Raw genomic sequence first — 25,037 nt, forward strand, 5'->3', positions numbered from 1 at the left:
GTATTGTTTTCAGTTCACCCAAAAAATATTGTGACACTCTTTTCTCTTGGCAGTTCTTCAGTTCATTGTAACTGATAGTTGAATCCCAAGTACTCATACCATAATGACTATTTAGAATTGAGAGAGATGATAAACTCTTGTTCTTCATGTCCTTATGTATAACAAGAAAGTCAATTAACAAATTAAACAAGTTTCACTGTCCAATATGGCCACATCACTCCATGTCAGACAATGGGGGTGAAGGGATCCAGTTTTAATGCAGAAATAAGGTGAATACACTTTTTTTTTTTTTACTAAGATGACTATGAGACTGTTTTAGCCCTAGTATCTAGTGTCTGCTTTCGGACAGTATTTTAAATCCCTAAGTTAAATGTTTAAAATTAAGTATATGGTATACTTGTTGTATACAAGTAGTTCCTCATAGATGTAATTATTATTATTTTTATGATTGCTTCAGAGTGTACAAACCTTAATGCAATGCCACACATGATTAATGAATAGCAGAAGTAATTTGCAGTTATGTTGTGCTGCTGATATTGCCTCATCCTACTATATGTAACTGTAAAAATAAATAGGTTAGTTAAAGGAAACTGTGGTAAGTGAGGCTTTCTAGTCTGCTGGCAAATTGTAGACATGATGTTGGTATATTCATTATTCTACTTTGACAATGTTATCCTTAAAATGCTTTATTAAGCCAATGTATGTCCTTATGAATATGAAAACCTGCTAAAATGTATTCATGGTAGGCATTCTATTATTGATAAATCCCCTACTATTTGCTTCTCCTGTATTTAAAGGTAAAGACAAAAATGCCACAAAATCTTCACAGGGGCCTGCTCCTGTTGAAGTCAGTAGTGAAACTTCTATTGATTTCAGTGGGATAAGATCAGATCCTAAATTTCCATGCTTTGAAAAATCATGTATGCTATTAATATGCTGATGTATTAGGACACGTACAGTGGTCACCACAAAAAACTAACATCTGCTAACTGTTACCGCACAGTGTTATTTGGGATTACCATAGTCTTCCCGTAAATTTAGAACAGGAGATATCCATAATAACTGTGTGGTACCAAATGTGGGAAATGTTGATCTTTTAACGGCTTCAATACATATATAATGTGTTGGAGCACAATAAATTAAGTCACATATTTTGACTCTATAACATGGTATAATCAGATGTGGCATCATATGCTGCTCCAATGAATATAATGGGGCCCTGGTAAAATCTATTGCAAATTCTGAAAACTAATGCCTCTTATAAATGTGAGGGGGTAAACTTACATTCAATCTAACACATCTCTGATTAGTTGGCAAATAAGGTTTGATTTTTTTCTCATATCATTGTAGATCAGGATTGACTCCACTGATGTCCTGGAGTTACAGTGATGTAAAAGCAGTTGAAGTGAGAAAAGAATTCAGGCCTATAGTATCCTTTTCCCTTGTCTTTTTTATAGCAGTTTGTGGTGGCTTAATTCTATAGCCATTGCAGCACCTCAGTATAATCACTGAAGTGTCTGTGTACTGCAGATATACATGCCAGCAGATCTCTCACAAATACAGTAGACCTGTGTTGCTTTCACATTAGTTTTCCACTTATGTGGTCTGTCATCAGAATGCCATCCATTACTCCAGGCAGAGTATTAGGATTCATTGTTATAATACTATGTTGTAACTGAAAACGTTGGTTTAGTTACATTTTGAAATATAGTGCTAAAAATATAGCGCTAAAAATATAGCCAGGTCATCTGCAAACTGCCCTCGGTATTGATATATTGTTAAAGAAGCAGGAAAAGTAAGAATACTATGATGGCTCCCAAATACTGCAGAGTAAAAGCAGAGAAGATGCAAATGTGGAGACTTAAAGGATTCTCTGTTTTTAGAGCATCACTAAAGATGATGTCTCTTGCTACATATCTCTGAAATGCTTATTGACTGTTGAACATTTATATTCACAGATGAAAGACGTACATAGCACCTATACAGTATGTTACGGGTCTTAGATTTTCTTCCTTGGGCTCTAAAAGCTAAGGGTTATTTTAAGATCAGTCTTTATTTCTAATAATTAATAAGACCAGTCGGTTGTTGTCATTCTATTTCTAGGACCGTTATTTAAGCACAGTTTTTTAATATGTAGAATGAATAATAATGATTTTTTCATGCAAATATTTATTGTACCAAAAGGAAAAAAAAAGTTTGTTACATCATGTTCTCAGTTGTATGCGAAAACCGACCCATACCTGCCTTAACAGTTCTCAACAGAATCTGTAGCAGTTGTGCTTTTGTTGTATCAGTTTAAAAAATCTGTCAGAAAGAGAAAGGAAAGGTAACATTCAGTCTTGTCATGAACACTGCTTGAAAAAAGGACAACTTTTAGCACTGCTTTGACATGAACTCATTGACCAATTGTTTTGTGGTCCTCCTTTGTATTCACAGTGGCCTGCAGTAAAAGACCCTACAAACTCACTCTGAAGTGTGGGAGTACCCCACATTCTGTACCATAGATAACTATAGTACATAATAAGTTACTATTTGAGCCTACTGATAATTCTAGCTGTAAAATACTGGCTTTAAGTGTATCTTACACTATTATCTTTCAAATTATAATTAGAGCATAGCAAGATAATTGCAGTGATAGAAAACATATTTCTTTACTGGTGAAAAGGCTTGCTTCAGGACCACCATGTCAACTGCTATTTTAAGTTCAAACATAAAACATGTGAAGAGCACTATTGTCATCTAAGCAATAAGTCCTAATGCCACTGTAGTTACTGTAGCAGCATCAATCAAGGCATCATGGTGACCCCGAGCACTAATCCTCCCCAATTCCTTCAGTTTTGCTGGCAGCTGTGTCTCAGGAAGCTGTCTTCAGCAAGGCAGAAGCAGGTAAGAGAAATACATTAAAAGTCTATATCCCATCCTGAGTTGTCATCAGGTGGCGGTTCATCATTGTCCTCAGGGAAACTGTCGAAATTGCTTGTGTCCGTCGGAGATGCAACCTATCAAATGAACAGTTAATGTGTTTACATCAGTTGCTTTTGATTTTAACAAAATCTTTGTTTAGGGACCTTTAGGAAGACCATCTTCCTATCTCAAAACAATGCTCTTTCAACATCATTCACTAAACTAACACATTTTATCTGTGGAAAAGCTCACTAGTTAAATATGACTAGTAAAAGCTCTCAAAGAAAAGGGAGAGCAAATACATCTGTACCTTGGCAATACTGTCATCTAAAAGCTACCACTGCTAGGGTATTTATTTAGGTTTTTTTAGAAATGTATAACAAAAATTAAAAAGTGACTATGCTGATATCTGGTTTCAGAGTAACAGCTGTGTTAGTCTGTGTTCGCAAAAAGAAAAGGAGTACTTGTGGCACCTTAGAGACTAACCAATTTATTTGAGCATAAGCTTTCGTGAGCTACAACTCACTTCATCGGATGCTTGTGCTTATGCTCAAATAAATTGGTTAGTCTCTAAAGGTGCCACAAGTACTCCTTTTCTTTATGCTGATGTCTATGTGCATTTGATGTAATTAAAAAACTATGGTGGTGCAAAAAAATCCAGTGGTTTCCTCAGATGAAGAAAATAACCAAAGATGTAAGATCAAATAAGACCCCCAGAGTACTCCACACCCATAAAAACAAAGCATATCAACAGTGTCCAACCACTCCCACAAATACCAGTTATTATCATTCTCCTCCCATACAAAAAATCTAGTGTAAAAAGATGGACCTTGCAGCATGCTCTGTATGCTGAGACAGGCCAATTTTAAACCACAGAGTGGGTGAATTATAAAGGTCAGGGCCCACCAAAGAAGTTCACAATGACAGCTCCCCTTCTTTTATAGGAAAGGAGAGCCATTTTAACTAGCTCAACTGATGCAGTTGAGGTGGTATGGCATAGGGAGAGGGGTTGTCTCTCAATAGGGCAGGTTCCAAGCTATTTCTAAAGCAAAGCCAATACTTGTACTCTGCTTGGAAAATAAGAGGTAGCCAATACAGATCCCAAGGCACTGTGCTCCCAAAAGATTGTGTGCTAAGCAGACTACCACATTTTGCACCAACATCAATTTCCAGGTTGATTTAAAGTTAGGGTTGCCAGCCCTCCAGGATTGGCCTGGAGTTTCCAGGAATTAAAGATTAATTTTAGTTAAAGATTATCTCATGCGAAGAAATCTCCAGGAATACGTAGCATCTGGAGGGTGCATTGCCACAATCTAAGGGCTACAACATAAGGGATATAATTAAGTTCTGGATGGCATAATGTCCTCTTGAAGGAGGCTGTTATTGGATGGCACACAGACATCTTAACTGGATGAAAGGGTTCAATCCAAAATTAATAAGTGCCCCTCATTTGCATCAATACTTATTAGCTCCTTAATATATTTTGGAAGGAATTATGATCCTTAAAAAATATATGTCTGACTCTTCTGAAAAATATGTGAACAGTTTAATTGAAGACTGTGGAATGCATTGTTTTACAATACGGTAAAATTTTTTGTTAGCAACAATCTTTCACAGGGGACTGCCTGCGATAAGTGATGAACACAACAAGCCCCGTCATCGAGCATCATATCGACAGTGAGCTCCCTTGCAGTGCAACTAGTAACTGTTAAAGACACATTGTCAAGTCAGATTTAGCACAAATATATATATACATTTTATATAAGCAAATATTTACAAAACTGTAGAAATGTTTCTATTAAATTAAAAATCCAATAGAAACATTTTTAAACACAAACACTTCCTGGTGTTTCCACCTAAACTTTGCAGCATTCTGCTAGTAGTGCACATAAGCCCAAATATGAAATAAATAGATATTGACAAACAAGTGAAATTGACCAGTTTGTTTTCATTGGCCATACTGAGAGAAAGTTAACAAACAGAATGAACAGCAGATTTTTTAAAAAAGAAGAATCAGTTTTAATATCTGTTACTGTCTTCAAGAAGTAAATAAATAGAATACAGGCTTTAACAGGGTTCAAAAAAGAACTAGATAAATTCATGGAGGATAGGTCCATCAGTGGCTGTTAGCCAGGATGGGCAGGGATGGTGTCCCTAGCCTCTGTTTGCCACAAGCTGGGAATGGGCAACAGGACATGGATCACTTGATGATTACCTGTTCTGTTCATTCCCTCTGGACACCTGGCATTGGCCATGTCGGAAGACAGGATACTGGGCGAGATGGACCTTTGGTCTGACCCAGTATTGCCGTTCTTATGTTCACAAATATTATTTTAAACATTACTGGCAGTGCCCCTTACTCTGAACCTTTTTTGGGGGGTACAGACTCCTTTCAGTCACTGAGTGACTGCATCTTCCCCATCTCATACAGAGAGGGGAGGGCACAGGATTCTTCTGCTCTGTCACAGTTAAGAGAAGGAACAACTTGGCACTGAAGTAGGGTCATACAGCCTTGTACAATGATCATGACATCTGCTGATGTATCTGTGCTGCCCATCTCTGTGGGTGAAGTGAGTAGCAAAGTGCAATTAAATAAGATTGTTAAATTTCACTCTGATGCTGATGTTTCTGAAGATGGAGAATGGGAAAAGGATTACATTGACTATTCAGTTTCCCTTCAGGCTCTGTGGGTAAAGAGCTCCCAGAAAGGCATCAGCCTAAGAGCTCTGCTGTAAAACAAAACTAACTTGTATTGTAGCCTGTTTTCTCTCGAGTCCTTTCCCAGTTAACTGTAACTGACTTGTCTACAAGTTCTTTACATAGTATATGATGGCTGAAAAAAGGAGAAGAGGCACAAAGAGGGTTGGAAGGGGAAATAGTGCATAGAGGAAAGCCCAAAAGAAGAGAAGAGCAAAAAGAAAGAAAAAAAGACAGAACAGAGAGAAAAAAGATAGGAAATATTGAGAGATCAAAAACCCTGTGGTGCAGAAGGAGAAAGGCAAAGAGAAAGAAGAACTCATTTAGTGACAGGCTCACCCCACTTCAGCTGCTGGAAAGAACATTTAATCACAGGGCCTCCCGATGAAGACTCAGCCACAAGACAAAATGTATTTGACATTAATAAAAGAAAACCTGTCATAAGTGATCTATTTTTTACTGGTCTTTGGTAAGTATCTTCAGACAAGTTTCGCTGCGTGCTACTATTACCTCTACTAAGGTATAGGTATACTGGAACTTTACACAAATGACACAGAGGAAACCATTCCTGATTGACTGGCAAGGACAAAAGTAAGAAGTGTACTTACACTTGGTACTATAGGAGGTGTCAATGTACCTTTTCTTAACCCTTCCCAGTTAAAGCCCTCAAACCATCTAGAAAGGGGATAATGTTAGGACAAATCAAGATGTTAGATATACAGCTCAAATATCACTGTAACACACATAACATGATTCAAATAGCTTAAAACAGATTTTTAATTCCGACATGCAGTTTCTTCAGATCATCTGATTTATAGTCATCATAATTTTTCTGTTGATTTTATGAAATACATTTTTGAAGTTTTTCTTTATGCAAACCAAAATATGCACAGAAATCTCATGGTGATGTAAAGGGTGGCGTAAGTTACACATGATTTGAAAAGTGCACTAGGTGACATCCTCCTGACTGCTCAGGGTGTGACCTAGCCAGTCTTCACTACAGGTGTCCTGACAGCTTCTTCTTACCTCCTGCAGGGTCTTTGTGGGTTCCACACTCCCAAAGTTCTTTATTCAGATCCTCTGAGCCAGACTGTAGCTCAGGCTGCAGGCCTGCACAGATTATAAGGGAAAGTAGCACAGCACTGTCCCCATGCCTTTGTGGTGCCTCCACAGACCTTAGATCAGGTTGCATAGGAGTAAGGGGTTGCTCAAACAGTTAAGCAGAGAGTGGGTAGAGTCATGGCTCCACCACCCAAAATAGTGGCCAGCACAGCTAAACTGATTGGGGATGAGGTGGGGGAGAACTGTCTACGGGGCTACCCTCTTGGAGCAAGGAGGAAGCAGTGAAAGACTCATACCACTTTCACAGGGCAGAGTGGAAAGGCAAATTTTTTCCTTCCAATAGATGCTGGCACTCCATGCTCTGTTTTACCTGCTATTGATATGTCAAGCAGAGTGGAGACTGCGCCCATGACTGAACTACTGAGACCAAGAAGAGCAAGTGAAATATCAGTCAGAGGCTCTATACTATCAGTGCCAATGGAATAGGATCAACAGGAACTATAGGCTTAACCACGGGGGCATAGGCACAGTTTAAAAGCAAAAGATGACTTTGGAAACTGGTGGCATATACAAGGGGGTTAAAAATAAACTGATGGTGACTTAATTTTCCATATTGCAAAATGCCATTTGGATGCAAATTTAAGGAAAAAAGCTCATTCACTTAACATACTACCCTATTTGCCATGTAAGGAAGGCTAGAATAGACTCCAAAATATGAAAAGACTGCTGACATAATGTAAAATAACCTAACATCCAAAGAACCAGTTAGAAGAGAAATGTTTTCAGAAGTGTTTTGTGTCTGAAATGAACAATTTTTCCATATGAAAGCAATTAATTGATAGTTGTGAAACACACTTACTTGTGCTTTTGGATATCTTTTACTCCATTTTTCAAGTTCCCTAACCTTTCTGATGGATTGTCCCTATAAAGAGAGTGACAAAGTTGTTTAATAATGTTTTTTCAGAAAGACATATTTCTTTACTCATAAGATAAAGGTTATTGTATTTAAAGTATTTACCTGCATAGTTTTTTAATTAAATTAGCAGCATTTTTGGCAATCTTCTTTGGAAATTCAATCATGTCAATCCCCCTTAATATGATGTTATAGGTCTTCATGGGATCTGGGCCTGAGAAAGGTGGACTTTAGGAAGTGGGAGGAGGGTGGAAAGTGAAAGTTAAAGGTCTGTCTTTAAATCTCATACCATCCTATTATACAACAAATCAGAGGAGATAAATTACAAAAGTAATAATATTTCTTATCCTGTGCTCTCAGGAATATTGAAAGGCTGGACCATTAACATTTTATTTTATATCCTTTAGGAAGTTCTCCAGGATGTTCCCTTTCATCTCCAAAGTCCATGCCATGGTAATCCCTTCTACGGCCAAAGAGTTCTGGGTGTGGTTTTGTCTGGACTTCATCAATGTTGCTCCAAGGGTTGGTAGGAGAGGGAATTAAAGAGCAATTAAAGGCAGTCCTTCTTCCATATGGGCTAAACATCCTATTTCAGCCGTGATCCCATGTTCTGCCAGCCTAAGAAGCAAGGGGCTGGACTCAGTCCTGATCTCAGGTCCCCTGTTTCCTGACTTACTTTTGTACTACACTTATTATATAATCACTTTTCAAATGGCACTGGATAGAGGATGGAATAAATACTCTCATTTAAAAGCACAAAGACATGTCAGAGTACAGTGATAGGTGAACAAAATGCCCTTAAATATGGATGGTATAGGTTGTTCACTTTGGGCTAGATTGTGACTTGGACTACAAACCCATAAAAGAGAGTAAGAAATCCCCTCTTACACCTTAAGGCAGGTTACCCAGGTCTTGGGGTCAGATGCATAGGAGTAAGTGGGATTAACTCGCTTTCTCCCTACCAGAAGCAAGTGGAGAAGGGGTGAGAAAAAGTTAGACGCCTTGCTCAATGGCCAGAATAGCTGAGCCAGAACAGAGTGAGGAGTAATTTACTGCTGGCTTATTACCCCCAAGAACAAGAAAGAGGCAAGGAAAGAGCTGTGACTCCATGCTGTGTTTCTCTGAGTGACAATATTTTCCAAGGTTAGTGTAGTTTACGTACCACGTAGGGCTATGCCTAAAGTCACAATCTAGCCCTGTCTCATGGGGGAAATTCATCCAACACCAGTGGCAGATTCAGACCCATCTTGACAGTTAAATTTTCACTATCCTACAGAAAAAAAGCATTTTGTAGAGCTAGCAAACTGAAGTGTTGTACAATCTAAATTCTCAAAGAGTCTTTTCTAACTTATTTGCACATCTTTAGACCATGAGGTCCTCTGTGCACGATAAATTTGGACAAGTAGCAATATAACAAACAATATCCATCCTCTTTGGGAACGTTATGAAGAAAAGGGTATAATGAAGCTGTTGTGTATTTTTGATAAATGTAACAAAGCTATGCTGGGGACAGTCCAGGGCCCTATGATCCTTGGTGTCTTTCTCTGTAGCTGGGGAGGCTGGGTGTACGGCCAGTGTGTTTGTCACTGTGTGGATCCACTGGATAAAATCATTGCATAGGAGGTGCACATGGGCAGCAGATAGTACTACAGCTCCTGAGGATGAGAAGATGCTGCTCCTTCCAATTAATTTTGAAGTTACATTAAACAGCCTTCAAAGAAATATATGGGACTAGTATTTTCAGTAGCAAGACCTTGAATAATGAGACATTGTACAGAAGTTTCTGTACCTTCAGCAAGAGTAGTTTATAAGACTAAATGCATGTATTCCTCTGATGCACAGTCATCTAGGGATATTTAAAATACTTAAAATATTTAAAAATTGTTTGTAAACATGTAATACTGTGAAATACTATGTTGTTCTGCATAGATTTTTAAGTTATTGTATATTTAAGATGTAAGTATTTTTATAAGATATGTGTAATGTAAGAAAATATCAATTTAAAAATGCATATGTTCTGTACAGAAGTTCAATGGCCAAAAGTAAGATTCAAATTTGTTATATTTCTTTGAATTTAAAGTTTTACAAGAGTATTGAGGGTAGACCTGATAGATATATTCCCAATAACGGATGGTCTAGTGAAGATGAAACAGTCACTAGCTGCTTCTTGTCTGTAATGCTACATCTAGAGCATTGAAAAATGACAGGTAACAAAATTTAGAACTGACACAGAAATATATGTTTACATAAAGTGTATGTGAAATTCAGTTTCAAAATTGGTTCAAATTTTAAAGGGATCTACACTGGTGGACAAATAACGGGAACATTGTTATCCTTTAGCATAGTTATCTGTGTTAAAGGGTACCCTTAATGTGTGTGTAAGAACACTATATAGGCTAGTGGGGATTTAACACACAGGCTGAGGGTGGTATGTCTTTCTAAGATACTATATTAGTTCAAAACTGGTGCCATGGGAAAGTGATCTTCATGCTTCCTGCATATCAGGAGTATTTTCCAACCCCATTGGTCATGTATAAGGCTAAAATTTTGTCACGGAAGTCACAGAATCTGTGACTTCCAAAGATCTCCATAACTTCAGCCTGCGGCAGCTGGGAACTGCAGGATCCTGGTGCCCTCTCTGACTTCAGCCAGAGGCAGCGGAGGCTCCCCGAGCTGCCGCGGGCAATGGGAGAACCCCACAGCTCCCAGCCACCACAGGCGACGGGGACCCCATAATTTCCAGCTGTCGTGGGCAGCAGGAGGACCCCCCGCAGCTCCCGGCTGCCACGGGTGGTAAAGGGTACCCTGCAGCTCCCAGCTGTCTTGGGTGGCGGGGGCGCTCCGAGCCGCTGCGGGGGGATTCTGCAGCTCCTGGCTTGGCCCCCTTGCAGGTCCCAGCCACTGCAAGTGGTGCTCTGAGCCCCCATGGGTGGGGGCCCGAGAAGAGCTCCCAGCCAGCCCCACAGCTACCCAGCAGCTCCCCATTTTGTCATGGATATTTTTAGTAAAAGTCAGGAACAGGTCAAGGGCAATGAAGAAAAATTTACGGAAGCCCATGACCTGTCCCTGACTTTTACTAAAAATATCCATGACAAAATCTTAGCCATGTACAACTTTGTTTTTACCTCCTGCTGAAGCCAAATGATATAAGCCACTACCAGGAAATCAGAGTTAATGGATCGTTATGACAAATGCTATGTGCCTGCAGTATGTGCATTAAATGAATTTAAACATACAGATGATGCCATTTTTATACTATGATAATAAAATCCACATGATATTTGTGGGTTTTTGACAAAATCTATGTATAATTATTAACAGCATATACAACATTTAACAGAGAATTTGATTAAATTATAAATAGGCTTGGAAGGATTCAAATTTTATTGATAAATACAGGTAAACTTCGATTTCACTATGCACACATAAGACAATGAAAAATATTTCCATTGATAATCTAAATCTGTAGATAGGCAAAGCAAGAAAAATGCTGCTTGAGAACTTAGTTTGAGTTAAGAAATTTACTGTTGTCTATTTTGACATTTGATGTTGACCATTTGTATTTTAACTGTTATAAAGCTTTAACTTTTTGAATCTCAAAATCAATTGTCATTTAATAATTACTGCTGATTCTCCTATTATCTGACCCCCATTACTTCCCGCAACTGTGAAAATTTAAATGGATAAAAATAGAAAACATTCTTAAAATAAATATTGATACTATCAATGGAAATTATTAAAAAAGAACTGAATTATAGGTAACTGGACTATGTTTTATGGTAACATTAAAAAATAAATTATTCAATAGGATGTTTGCTCTGTAGAGTTTGTTCTGATTGTATAATTTATTTCCGACATCCATTCACAGATCTCTGAAAAGACGCAGGGGTTTTTTTTAGCAACAAGTGCTGATGGGGTATATTTTCACTTCTGAGTGCCCATAGGGATTAGAAATTGAACTGTTTAAAGTGGAGTCTGGGTATGCCTTTTTAATTATTTATAGCTTTTAATGAAAACTTAAATTTGACCTTTTGTCATAGTTCAGGGACTTTACTATGCAGAATCTGTGATAGTAATACTGACTTTGTACCTAGCTTGTTGAGTCTGTTCTGCATCTTCTATCCCAAATGTGATTCATTGCTGGTGTTTTTAATAAGTTCCTTTAGGGAACTCTATGTAAATGGAAACATTCTAATAAATTTCTGAATCATGGAAATAGTAGTAACCTTTTATGTATAAAACAGATACTAAAGTAAACATTTTAAAAATTGTTCAAATGATTCTGTAGAATACACTAGATAACTATAACTGGGCTACTTACCTGTTTGAGACTCTCATTTGAAAAAGCTGCATTATTTCAATGTTAATGGCTCAACTCTCCCCTTATTCAATATATGTAACTCCTATTGACAGTGGTAGGCAAAGGAGGAGGAGTTTATGACCCCACACAATAAGAAATATTATAGCTTGTGTATTATAACTTTTCTGGACGTTGCTGTCCTTCATGCCACCAATGAGCTGTTCTCAGCGAGGAATGGAAGTAACATTAGCTGTTGACTTAGAATAGCTAAGAAACACAAATTGATGGGCATGCCTGTGTCCTGGCCCACAGGAGGAAGTTAACTTTAAGGGATGGGATGAGACAGGGTCATGTTCCTGTTCCCCTCCTGCAGAGCTGGCAGGATGCCTATTGGAGAGCCTGGTGTATTCTCTCTTGTCTGCCACTGGCATATATCTCGAACCTCATCCTGAACAACTAAGGAGCATCACTGAACCATAGATTGCTCTTGATGATTTGATGCCTCAGTGCGAACACACTCAGTTCCTTTGACATTGCTGCCTTGTGTGCTGGAGAGCTGAGAGCTGAGGCAGCAGTGCCAGGGAAGCCCTTCAAGCACTGATGCCTTGAGAAATGCTTAATGAGTACAGGCAAGAGCAGCGTCTAAGGGTCATGAGGTGATAGCATTCATGTGTCATTTTGTTGTAAATTTTTGGCTATAATAGGAAAAAACTGAAGATGCTGTACCACATTATGTTTGCCTACTCTTTCAGATGCTGCTAGCTTCCACTGCCCTAATGTCTCACTGGCTGAATTGCAAACCTCTCTCCTCAGTCCCCCACCCATCAGCAAATTCAGCTCCACCTTTTTCATTAGGAATTCTCGGGGAAAATGAGGGTAGAGTATAGCCATGATTTTGGTATCATTTTACATGTGTTTCATAATAAAGTTGTAAACTGCCTAGTGACAAAATTCCTTGTAATTTGAGAGCTCTTAATAATGATTAGGTTTAACAGTAAAGTTTTCAGATTGTTGTAGGTCATCATCACAGATGCCAGCTCTGAGTCTTCCACTGTTCTAATCAAAGTGACAAAGGCAGAAATATTCTGTAATTTGCTGATCTATTTTTATCAGCAGTTCCAGTTCCAATGCCCATACCTGCCAGTCAAGAGTTCATACATTAAGATTCCCAGTGACCAGTAGTCTGCTGAAATGTCATGACCTTTGTTCAGGATGATCTCTGGGGCTACATACTCTGGAGTTCCACAAAAAGTCCATGTTTTTTTTCCAAATCCTATTTTCTTTGCAAAGCCAAAATCAACCTGTGAAAGGAAAGGAATTCCATCAATGCAGAAAAATAAAGGACGTTTCAGTGATGTGTTCTGTTCTTCTTAGAGTGAAGCAAAGCAGAAATAAAGGTTTCCTCATGGGAATATTATCATAAACCAGAGCTTGCTAGGTTGTTAAAAAATAAAATACAACCACCGTGTGACATTTTTCCTGAGTTAGCATTCATAGTGTAAACTCAAGTGCTTTTTTTGAGGTAAGAAGAGAGAGTGACAACGAACCAAACATCTCTTGGTAGTTAGTGGTTACTAGATCTGTTCTAATAAATTCATGCATCAATGTCTGCCCTGTTCAAGTGATGGACATTTGCACATGGCTCACATTTTTTTCCTCTTTTAATACCAAACTCCTGTCTGAGTAATGAACTATTCATGTCAGTTTATTAGGGCCAGATCAAAGGATAGGCACCAGTTCAGAGCAGCATGAACAGGCCCTGACCTGCAGGCTGTGCTTGCTCTCCTCTTCCTATGGTAACTCATGCCATCTGAACAGTTCCCAAGAACTACAATTTAGACAGAGCAAACAATGACAAAAAATAATCTCAGTTGGCCACATTTTTTCCCCTTGATTAGCACATGGAACCACATCAATTGGGATTTGATCAGGGGCTGCCAGTGGAACAAAGTTCTATGCTTTGAAAATGACAGTATCCAGGGAGACCCTCAAGTTTCACTTTCACTTAATAGAAAGAGTGGTACAGTAAAACAATTTGTCACCCAGCTAAGGAGATGGCACTGTACTTCAGTTATTCTGGGTTTTTAATAACAACCCACAGAGTGTCACTGCAGCAGAGCATAAATGCTAGAGAGCAGCCCCAGCAACTGTTATAATTTAGACCAGGGACCAAAATGGCATACAGCCACCTGTTGCATCCCAAATTCTGCCAAGCTAAACTCAGAATTGGGCCTTTGTGCTTTTAACTGCTTCTCAGCACCTGGAGAATTTTGATAGGTACAGCTGGAGATAAATCTAAATAAATTAACAAATATAAGCAGACTAGAATCCATCCTTTTGTATTACTGGGTTGAATGATGGGTGCTGAGCAACAACTGCCTATGGAGAGCTCCATTTATAGCTATGAGGTTTTCTCTGTAAATCTGTCTTTTGTGAGCATCTTTCTGTACACATCTATTCCACCCCCTGACACAACCCATTTAACTCTTAGCTACACCTCTGGCATGCTATCTGTGGCATGGAGATACAGCATTGGGAGAATGGCTCTGCACCACTTGGGAATATCCCTGATTTATGCTGGAATCCTCAGAAGGGAATTTTCCAGCTTAATGCCAGAGCTGGTTTACGGAGGCCATGGTGAAACTCAGAATCAGGGCCACAACATTTAACCGAAAACACACCAAAAGACAGTAAAAACAATCCCATAACACCATAGCTCTTAAATTTTCTGGTACACTCAGAACAAGCTCCACTTAATAAATCCCCTTCCCTGGAAAAAGCCCAGGAAAATAGGTGAGACTTGCAGTGTATTAAGAAGATCACCAAGTCCAGACACAGTTGGATGAAGGACATTAATTTCTAATTTAAGGACCCCATCTGAGGGTCTGCCATCTGTCCCTTCCTATTTACACAAGGGTGTTCAAGCAACTCCAGTGATTGCTACTGCCACAGTATCAGATTGGGAGTCAGATGCTCTCTCAGGTTGTCAGGACAAAATTATTTATGGTTCTAGCTGAAAACTAACATGTTAAATTTCACCAGAAAAATCATTCTGTAGCCCATGTGGATGGTGAAGTGTAAGTACAATGTACTCTTACAAAGTAGGTTGCTGCTTTCTGCCCTGACTGCAATGTCTGAATATTTTGAAGCTATAGCTCCATGTTGAGAGCTCTGGATAATCCAGTAATGTAGTGACAAAGGCATGGATGATAAAGAAATAAAAGAATGCCACCTTCTTATTGACCATATATAGAAATATAGACATATTTTCTGGAGATTTCTAGTGGAAAGTGTTTGCTTCACAATTTGAAAAAGTGGCTGACAATATGATATAAAGCTTGAAACCACAAACGGAGGGCATGACTGCAAGCTAGAGATCACTTTTCAATAAACTAAAAACTCCATTTATACTGCATTTTAAAATGGTTGTCAAAAGATGTGGAACTTTAGCTGCCAACTACTGAAACTTCTCTGTTTGAACTCATGAGGTCCTATGACTCGCTGAGCCAACAGGAGAGCTCTAGCAGTAATTCAACAAATATCTTGGATAAACAAGTGAAAAATCTCCTCCTCCCCAGTTGCCTTCCCTCAAAGTCACTTTAAAATTTAGGGTTCACAAAATGTTTCTGGACAAGAGTGTGGGGATGGAAAGCCCAAGGTTAAGTGAATTGCCTATGTCTAGTTTTGCAAACACTTTGTGTTCCTGGATGATGTTTGCTTGGTTGGCCTACAACCTGAACCTACCCTTATTTTAATAGATTCAGGGTGAATATTTTAGTCATGCTACTATGCAGGTGTTTGCATATTGTGTTCTTGCTTCAAATCAATAATTTCTGACTAAAATAAAAGACTTTTAAAGTAACGTACATATAAATACTCTCTGCAGCATTTTATTCTTACACTTTGCCTGGGTAGGGATGAAGGTGTGTGTGTGTGTGTGTGGTGGGGTGGAGAAGCATAAATGAGGAAGGAAAGGTTTTCTGGACCCTCATTCTTCTAGCAAGTTGTCCATGAAGGGACATAATTCAGTCCTTAATATTTAGTAGTCATGTGCACATGTCTAATGGCAGATACTTTTCAGAGAGCCAGTCAGACCTTTACAGCCCCAGCTTCCGCTTTTGCAGGGGCAAATAATGATATTTGACTATTTAATTTCCTGGTTTGCAGGTGAAATCAGGTAATTAAAATGTCTAAATGGCTATTATTTATGCCCACTAACTAAAAAGTGAGCACAAATCTGGGTTACCTTTCCCCTGCCTGTTAGTTGCCCAACATTGTTAAGCAAATCTAAATGAAACCTAATATACATTGCTACATTTTGACTACCTAGAATTTCTCTAATGTCCAATGTAAAGATTTCAAAAAGGGAGTAACAAGATCAGGTAACACAGATATGTAAAAACTCTGGCAGCAGTGATGTTGTTTTACCTGTCTCTCAGATTACTTAGGGCCTGATCCTGCAATCACTTTTAAACATGCTTAACATTAGGCATGTGAGTGGCTATACGAAATTCAAAGCAACAGTCGAAGGGTATTACTTGAAATCAAGTGAATACTCCTGTGCCTCAAGCTAAGCGCATGCATAAGTGCTTGTAGGATTGAGGCCTTCATCTAGAAGTTTAGGCTTAAAAAATAACTAAATAGAAAAAGCCTCTTAATACAGCAACATTCTGTATTAGCTACACTTTAGCAGGACAAGCCTGAGGATTTAAAACAATTAATGAGAGTAATCATTTCTTGAAATAACAAAATGTGATTAATATGTCCATAAAACAAATAATTATTTTTTTAAACAAGCAAAGCAACTGGTTCACATCAGGATTTGGCACCAGTAGGCTGTAAAGCGATTCATGAGCGTCAGCCAAATAAAATATTGAAACATCTATTGTAAACTTCTATTTTTGCCCCTGTATGCATCAAAATGGTTAGAAGGATTTTTCCTAGTTCTCTTCTCTAAATAATTTACTCTGGGACTGCAACTCTGAATGCTAAGTTTCAGCCAGAAGTACTATTTTGTGGGTGAGTTATAAACTCCTTAGAGTAGGAGTTTCTGATGGAAAAGGCGATGGAGACTTAACTCTAGTGTAGTAAACATGGCACTGTAGTATTTTTTTGCTGCACAGAAAAAAAGACATTGTAAGCACTCACCAGTTTGGCATAACCTCGGTGATCTAGAATAAGGTTTTCTGGCTTGAGGTCCCTATAAATTATTCCTTTGGAATGCAGATAGGCAAAAGCTTCCACCACACATGCTGTATAAAATCTGGTCGTAGAATCTTCAAATGAACCTCTATATAAAAGACAATGGGAAAAGATCTGGTGGCCATTCAAAATATTTGCATTTAATGTTGCATATTTGGTTGTACCATTACTGCATGTCACTATGATTACAGCAATGAAATAAAGTTTAACAAGAATTAATCTCTGCTATGCATGTAGGGAAGCAAGACCACGTAGATTTACTACTCTAGATTTTAAGGCCTCGACCTTGCAAGATGCTAAGTGTTCTGGCCCATTCCAACAAAGTTCTTAAACAGATGCATAGTCCCACTTACTTCACCTTGAAGGATCAAGCCCTAAAACATAATTATAGTTCAAAACAATTTCGCTATGAAACCATATTTTTCAAAAAGTTTTGTCTGTAACTACGTCAAGGACTTGTGGCATCAAGACAGTACGTTTCACATATTTTATGATCTTAGTCTAGCCACTCCTTAGCTGCCAGAAGGAAACATACTGTGAAATAGCTGTATAGATATGATACAATCATGTTTCTCTGTTTGTCTATCTAATTTGTTGAAAGGCAAGTTTATAGCTTTGAGATTAATAAGGAAAGCTTCTTAGTTCAAGTTGCGCTTATGTTTTATTCAGGTGGGAAAGAGAAGATACTGGTATCTCAAATTGATCAGAGGAATAGCTACTATCCAGTTATAGGTTAGCTATTTACTATTTAGCTGCCAAACTAGTCTTCTATATTTATAATTAGGGAGACTAGGGTTGCCAACCCTCCAGGATTGGCCTGGAGTCTCCCGGAATTGGCATTGATCTCCCGGTGAAAGCAACCCAGGAGATTTTAATAGGATATTTTAAGAAAATGACATTATGTCACCTTGGGGAAAAAAAATCTCCCAGAATAGCTTAAGTCAGAGTTAGCAACCCTAAGGGAGACCCACTTACTTCCTCCTACTAATGGACTCTTCAATAGCCAGTCCGATCTACTCACTTTCCTTGATGTAATCAATACAATATATACACAGTTTGGAAGCCCTCTGTTAATTGGAAAATAGCCATTAGCAAACTCATTTCTGTTTGGTTTCCACTCATGAGGTTAGCATTTTACTCACTAGTTGAATTCACATGAAGCATTGTTTTAAACCAAAGTTCCAAACTTAACAAAATATTAAGTTACATTAGACACAATTATGAAATAAATATGAAGTCATAACAAAAAAGAAGAATATGTAATTCAAAGAAAAATTTGTATCATACATCTTTCATATGTACATAATATATAAGTTTTGAACTAGAACTATTAAAATGGATCAAAGAGTAATGTTAGATACTGTTCATGACTGAGACAAAAATAAAAAGCTATTACTTGGAATTTGAAGTGTTAATTTCAAATTTAGCATAAAATGCATTAGCAGTCTTATTTTATTACCAGTTTGGAAACTATTTAAAGAAGTGAATCACTTCCCAATCTTTCGGAATTAATTTATAGTTACTTGAAATCATAATTAGTTTTTGACAGCAGAATTGTTTGAGTTCTACTAACTGAAACTAAAATAAATGTGCAGATTCTAAGCTAGATGGCAGTAGAAACCACAATTCAAAGAGCAAAAGAATGAAAGAATGTATCAGACTTTTGAAAAAAATTAAAAAAGAATAAATCCAGACACCTGTTAGCTTTGGAGTTGTAATGCTTTTTAAATATATTGAAGGCAAGCAGATTTTTAAAAGAAGAAGAATATATAAAAAAATAAAAGTAACGTCTTAGAGATAATTAAAATATCAGTTTTATATTTGTTTTCAGCTCCATTTTCCTTTAATGTTTGAATTGCCTGTTTACTCTGAGAACAACATTCAATTTACAAATGTAATCATATCTATTACATTTCTAATTGTGTACATATATTTATAGAGTGTTTGTGTACAGTTTATCACATGGTTATCTCCCCTCATATGAACGTAACATATATATTACACCCAAAAAGCTAAGATAAAAGAATGTTATTAAGGTTACAAAGTCAAGCAACCAAAAGTTGGGAAATGCCAGAATTAAAGTTGCCTGAGCACCTTGTGTTCTCCTCATTGTTCATTGGCCCATGCCTTATTGGCTACACAGTATTCAAATTCTGATCTGATGACAGAATTATTAATTCCCCCATGGGCTTTTCTATGGCACTCATACTATGTGTCTGAGGTGCTTCAAAAATATTTAGGAATTTATCTTTTTAAAACCCCTGTGGAGTAAGGGGCTATTATCCCCATTCTATTTAATATCCCCATATTATCCCCAGATGAGGAACTGAGACACAGACGGAGAGAGCCACAAAGGCTATATCTACACGTCAGTTAAACTCCTGCAGCTGGCCCTTGTAAGCTGACTTGGGCTCGCAGGGCTTTGACCACGGAGCTGTAAAATTGTGGTGTAGATGTTCGCTTGAGCTGGAGTCTGGGCTCTGGGACCCTCTGATAGGGTCCCAGAGCTCAGGCTCCAGCCCAATCCCAAACACCTACACTTCAGTTAAATAGCCCTTTAGCCCGAACCCCATGAGCCCGAGTCAGCTGGCACAGGCCAGCCACAAGTTTTTAATTGCAGTGTACACATATCCCTAAAGGGAGGCAGCAACACACGTCATCAGAGGCTGAAATACAGGCGGCACATAGGGAACTTTTACTCTGAAAACTTAGGTGCTGAGTGAGTTTAGGTGACTATGGGGTTCAGCAGGAGTTTTGTGAATCATGGTGGAGCCAAAACTGGGACTTAGGTACCTCAACCCGACTAAGTCTCAGGTTTAGGTGCCTAAGTAGCTTTGTGAATTTGGGCCAGACACACTAATGTTAAAAGTATCCAATAACTTTGATTAGGGAAGTCATCTGTAAGGTGAGAGATCCAATTTCAAATTCCAGCTTCACATCAGGGAAGGGAAATTGAACCCAGGTCTCCCCTAGGTAAGTGCGCTCACTGTTGGGCTAGTCTAAAGTTTATAAGGGAGGCTACTGCCTCCTCTTGCTTGCTTCTTCCCTCTGTCTCCCTTACTCACTCCCCCTCCCAAAATATTTTGGGTGAAAGTTCTGCATACACTCTTTGCAATTTAGGACACTATAAATCAGATCCTCTCCCCTGGCTCTGTTTCCTTTTTATGGTTCCTAAGAGACTCAGGCTAAGTGGAAGGGTCTGGAAGGGGGCATGGTAAGGTGGTAGAGGACAATCCTCAGCTGGTGGAGTGATCACTGTCCTAGTTAGTGTAATTTAGAGCAACCCTTAGGTTACTCCAAGTTATGACAGGCCACTTTAGTCACTGGTCATATCAAGGATGGGGTGGAGAGGGAAACAAGACTTTCTCCACGTTTTGTGTCCTGTGCCAAGCACAGCTTGGTGAGATTTAGCGATCTTGCCTTTAATGTATGTTAGAGATTGTCTGCTAGGAATAAAGATATACAACATTACAGTTCATACTGACATATAATTTTCCTTTCCAGATAGGTTTCTAAAATTTCTTACCTGTCCCTGAGAATTGTCCAAAGCTCTCCACCTAGACAGGCTTCCATCAACATATATAAATACTTGCTGTCCTTGAATGTCCTGTATAGCCTATTATTTGCAAACAAGAAAATGCGATAAAAGTTAAAGCATTCTTTTTGTTAAAATATATTCCTGTGATACTTCACACTCCTTATTAACCATGATTATCATTTACTGTCTTAATTCTGTTGTATCATACTTGAAATGTTTCAGCAGAACAGATACAGTATTTTAGTGTTGAAGTGTATTATAAGAGGATGATGTTGCTACCCTGGGAACTAAATTTAGGGCATGATATTTCTAACTACTTAGCCTGATGTTGCTGCTTTCCAAGATCACTTGAAAGAGAAGCAAGACAATATGTACACCATTTCTTATAATGAGTATATCATTTATCCTTCAAAGTAAGGAGTCAATCTATAGATCTGAAGCCTTCCTTTCATTTAATAATTTCAAAAGAATGTCTCTTAATTTTGGTTCATGTAAGAATTTAACACAATTTGCTAATACATTTCATAGACCTTATAAAAATATCAAAAGATGCTTGTTTCATCATCCAGGATGATTGAATATGTGGGAAAATCTGCCTAATGAGATAGTTGGGGCAAGTAACATGTATTCAGCATGTACTGTATGTCAGGCTTGACCAAAATTCTATGGGAAAACATTCCCTACTACACATTTCTGCAACGTTCTTGTGAAGCAGACTGGAAGTTGTGTACCAGCTTCAGATAAATTAAATACACTGAGTTTGTTTATTTAATTAAAGATGAAAATAATACAAAGAATTCTACATTATTATATTATCTCATTTGATATTAAACTCAATTAATTTTACTCTGCCATATATTTTTCATTTTAAAGGTGCTGAAGATCTTCGTACTGACAACATGAAGCTGCATTGCAGAATCTTTCTGGGAGGAAGCTGTACATTTTGGCAGATGGGTAGAGGACCGTTGGAGTTTTTGGCTCCTTGGAAGTTAAGGTCTGGGAGACAGTTTGGGTTTGTTGTATAAGTACATTAGCTCCCAGTGTTGACATTTAAATCACTATCATTAGATTTCAGAGTTACCACAGCACTGAGGCGAACTATTCTCAGAGCTATTGTTATGTCTGTGAGAGTTATCATTTCAGGCTCTCTGAAAAAAGACGCATACTATGCTATGTCTGTTTACACTCAGATCTCACATTTGGAAGGTTTTCTTTGCAACCACATCATATAGAACATTATTTTAAAAAATCTCAAAAGGTTAGATTCTGGAGCAAAATTCTTCAGCAATGAGTGGATTCTGTAGTATATTCTGTAATTGTGCAATTACACCTGTCAGGGTTCCCTCTCCACTGTCAGGGTTCCCTCCCCATTCTGAATTCTAGGGTATAGACGTGGGGACCCACATGAGAGACCCCCTAAGCTTATTTCTACCAGCTTAGGTTAAAAACCCCCCAAGGCACAAATTCTCTCTTGTACCTTGGATTAGGTAATGCTGCCACCACCAAGTGATGTAGACAAACTCAGGGAAAGGACCACTTGGAGTTCCTACTCCCCCCTAATATCCCCCCAAGCCCCCCCACCCACTTTCCTGGGGAGGCTTGAGAATAAACAAGATGAGCACAGACCAACCTTGGCTTTTTTTAGGACACTAAAAAAACCCAATCAGATTCTAAAAGAAACAGAACTTTATTATAAAGAAAAAAGGTAAAAGAAGCACCTCTAAAATTAGAATGGAAGATAATCTTACAGGGCAATCAGATTCAAAAACAGAGGATTTCCCTCTGGGCCAAACTTTAACGTTACAAAAAGAAAACCAGGAATACACCTTCCTCTCAGCACAGAGAAAATCACAAGCCAAAACAAAAATAAGCTAATGCATTCCCTTGCTAGTATTTACTAATTCTAATGGAGCTGGATTGCTTGCTTCCTTGATCTGTGTCTGGCAAGCACACAGAACAGACAGACCAACCCCTCCCCCCCCCGATTTGAAAGTATCTTGTCCCCTTATTGGTCCTTTTGGTCAGGTGCCAGCCAGGTTACCTGAACTTCTTAACCCTTTACAGGTAAAAGGATTTTGTGCTCTGGCCAGGAGGGATTTTATAGTATTGTATACAGGAAGGTTGTTACCCTTCCCTTTATATTTATGACAACACCCATGCACAGGGCTCTGTTTGTGTTAAGCATTATGGGCCTGATAATCTCAAGTGACTATGGGGCCAAAGCAATGGTTCCCTCAACCCACCTAGCAATATTGTTAACCTATCCAACTATACTCTCAGCCCAGCAGAAGCAGCTGTTCTATCTCGGGGCCTCTCCTTCTTGTCCCTCCACCCCCACGAACATGATACAGTTCTGTGGTGACCTAGAATCCTATTTTCGACGTCTCCGACTCAAGGAATATTTCCAAAATTCCTCTGAACAACATACTAATCCACAGAGGTCTCCCTACCAACACTACAGAAAGAGGGATTCTAGGTGGACTCCTCCTGAAGGTCGAAACAGCAGACTGGACTTCTACATAGAGTGCTTCCGCCGACGTGCACGGGCTGAAATTGTGGAAAAGCAGCATCACTTGCCCGATAACCTCAGCCATGCGGAACGCAATGCCATCCACAGCCTCAGAAACAACTCTGACATCATAATCAAAAAGGCTGACAAAGGAGGTGCTGTTGTCATCATGAATAGGTCGGAATATGAACAAGAGGCTGCTCGGCAGCTCTCCAACACGAGTTTCTACAAGCCATTACCCTCTGATCCCACTGAGAGTTACCAAAAGCAACTACAGCATTTGCTCAAGAAACTTCCTGAAAAAGCACAAGATCAAATCCGCACAGACACACCCCTGGAACCCCGACCTGGGATATTCTATCTACTACCCAAGATCCATAAACCTGGAAATCCTGGGCGCCCTATCATCTCAGGCATTGGCACCCTGACAGCAGGATTGTCTGGCTATGTAGGCTCCCTTCTCAGGCCCTACGCTACCAGCACTCCCAGCTACCTTCAAGACACCACTGACTTCCTGAGGAAACTTCAATCCATCGGTGATCTTCCTGATAACACCATCCTGGCCACTATGGATGTAGAAGCCCTCTACACCAACATTCCACACAAAGATGGACTACAAGCCGTCAAGAACACTATCCCCGATAATGTCACGGCTAACCAGGTGGCTGAACTTTGTGACTTTGTCCTCACCCATAACTATTTTACATTTGGGGACAATGTATACCTTCAGATCAGCGGCACTGCTATGGGTACCCGCATGGCCCCACAGTATGCCAACATTTTTATGGCTGATTTAGAACAACGCTTCCTCAGCTCTCGTCCCCTAAAGCCCCTACTCTACTTGCGCTATATTGATGACATCTTCATCATCTGGACCCATGGAAAAGAAGCCCTTGAGGAATTCCACCATGATTTCAACAATTTCCATCCCACCATCAACCTCAGCCTGGTCCAGTCCACACAAGAGATCCACTTCCTGGACACTACAGTGCTAATAAACAATGGTCACATAAAGATGGGCTATCACCTATACCGGAAACCTACTGACCGCTATTCCTACCTGCATGCCTCCAGCTTTCACCCTGACCACACCACACGATCCATCGTCTACAGCCAAGCTCTGTGATACAACCGCATTTGCTCCAACCCCTCAGACAGAGACAAACACCTACAAGATCTCTGTCAAGCTTTCTTACAACTACAATACCCACCTGCGGAAGTAAAGAAACAGATTGATAGAGCCAGAAGAGTTCCCAGAAGTTACCTACTACAGGACAGGTCTAACAAAGAAAATAACAGAACGCCACTAGCCGTCACCTTCAGCCCCCAACTAAAACCCCTCCAACGCATTATTAAGGATCTACAACCTATCCTAAAGGATGACCCAACACTCTCACAAATCTTGGGAGACAGGCCAGTCCTTGCCTACAGACAGCCCCGCAACCTGAAGCAAATACTCACCAACAACCACATACCACACAACAGAACCACTAACCCAGGAACTTATCCTTGCAACAAAGCCCGTTGCCAACTGTGCCCACATATCTATTCAGGGGACACCATCACAGGGCCTAATAACATCAGCCACACTATCAGAGGCTCGTTCAACTGCACATCCACCAATGTGATATATGCCATCATGTGCCAGCAATGCCCCTCTGCCATTTACATTGGTCAAACTGGACAGTCTCTACGTAAAAGAATAAATGGACACAAATCAGATGTCAAGAATTATAACATTCATAAACCAGTCGGAGAACACTTCAATCTCTCTGGTCACGCAATCACAGACATGAAGGTCACTATCTTAAAACAAAAAAAACTTCAAATCCAGACTCCAGCGAGAAACTGCTGAATTGGAATTCATTTGCAAATTGGATACTATTAATTTAGGCTTAAATAGAGACTGGGA

General features: G+C 39.1%; 1 protein-coding gene across 3 annotated transcripts in view; it reads right to left on the reverse strand.

The window, feature by feature from the left end:
- Positions 1-570: 570 nt before the first annotated feature.
- The window catches only part of PRKG1 (protein kinase cGMP-dependent 1), a 901,242-nt gene continuing 876,775 nt past the window's right edge, over positions 571-25,037 (reverse strand). For all 3 annotated transcript variants that reach the window (XM_073353692.1, XM_073353693.1, XM_073353691.1), the window contains 7 exons: positions 20,605-20,694; positions 17,025-17,166; positions 13,014-13,177; positions 7,682-7,804; positions 7,523-7,585; positions 6,210-6,276; positions 571-2,999 (listed from right to left, as the gene is read on the reverse strand). In XM_073353692.1, coding sequence (XP_073209793.1) covers positions 2,901-2,999; positions 6,210-6,276; positions 7,523-7,585; positions 7,682-7,804; positions 13,014-13,177; positions 17,025-17,166; positions 20,605-20,694 — 748 coding nt within the window. In that variant the 3' untranslated portion in view covers positions 571-2,900. The remainder of the gene's footprint in view (positions 3,000-6,209; positions 6,277-7,522; positions 7,586-7,681; positions 7,805-13,013; positions 13,178-17,024; positions 17,167-20,604; positions 20,695-25,037) is intronic.

The sequence above is a fragment of the Lepidochelys kempii genome, chromosome 7 (genome assembly GCF_965140265.1).
Source record: "Lepidochelys kempii isolate rLepKem1 chromosome 7, rLepKem1.hap2, whole genome shotgun sequence".
In the NCBI taxonomy this organism is placed as follows: domain Eukaryota; kingdom Metazoa; phylum Chordata; order Testudines; family Cheloniidae; genus Lepidochelys; species Lepidochelys kempii.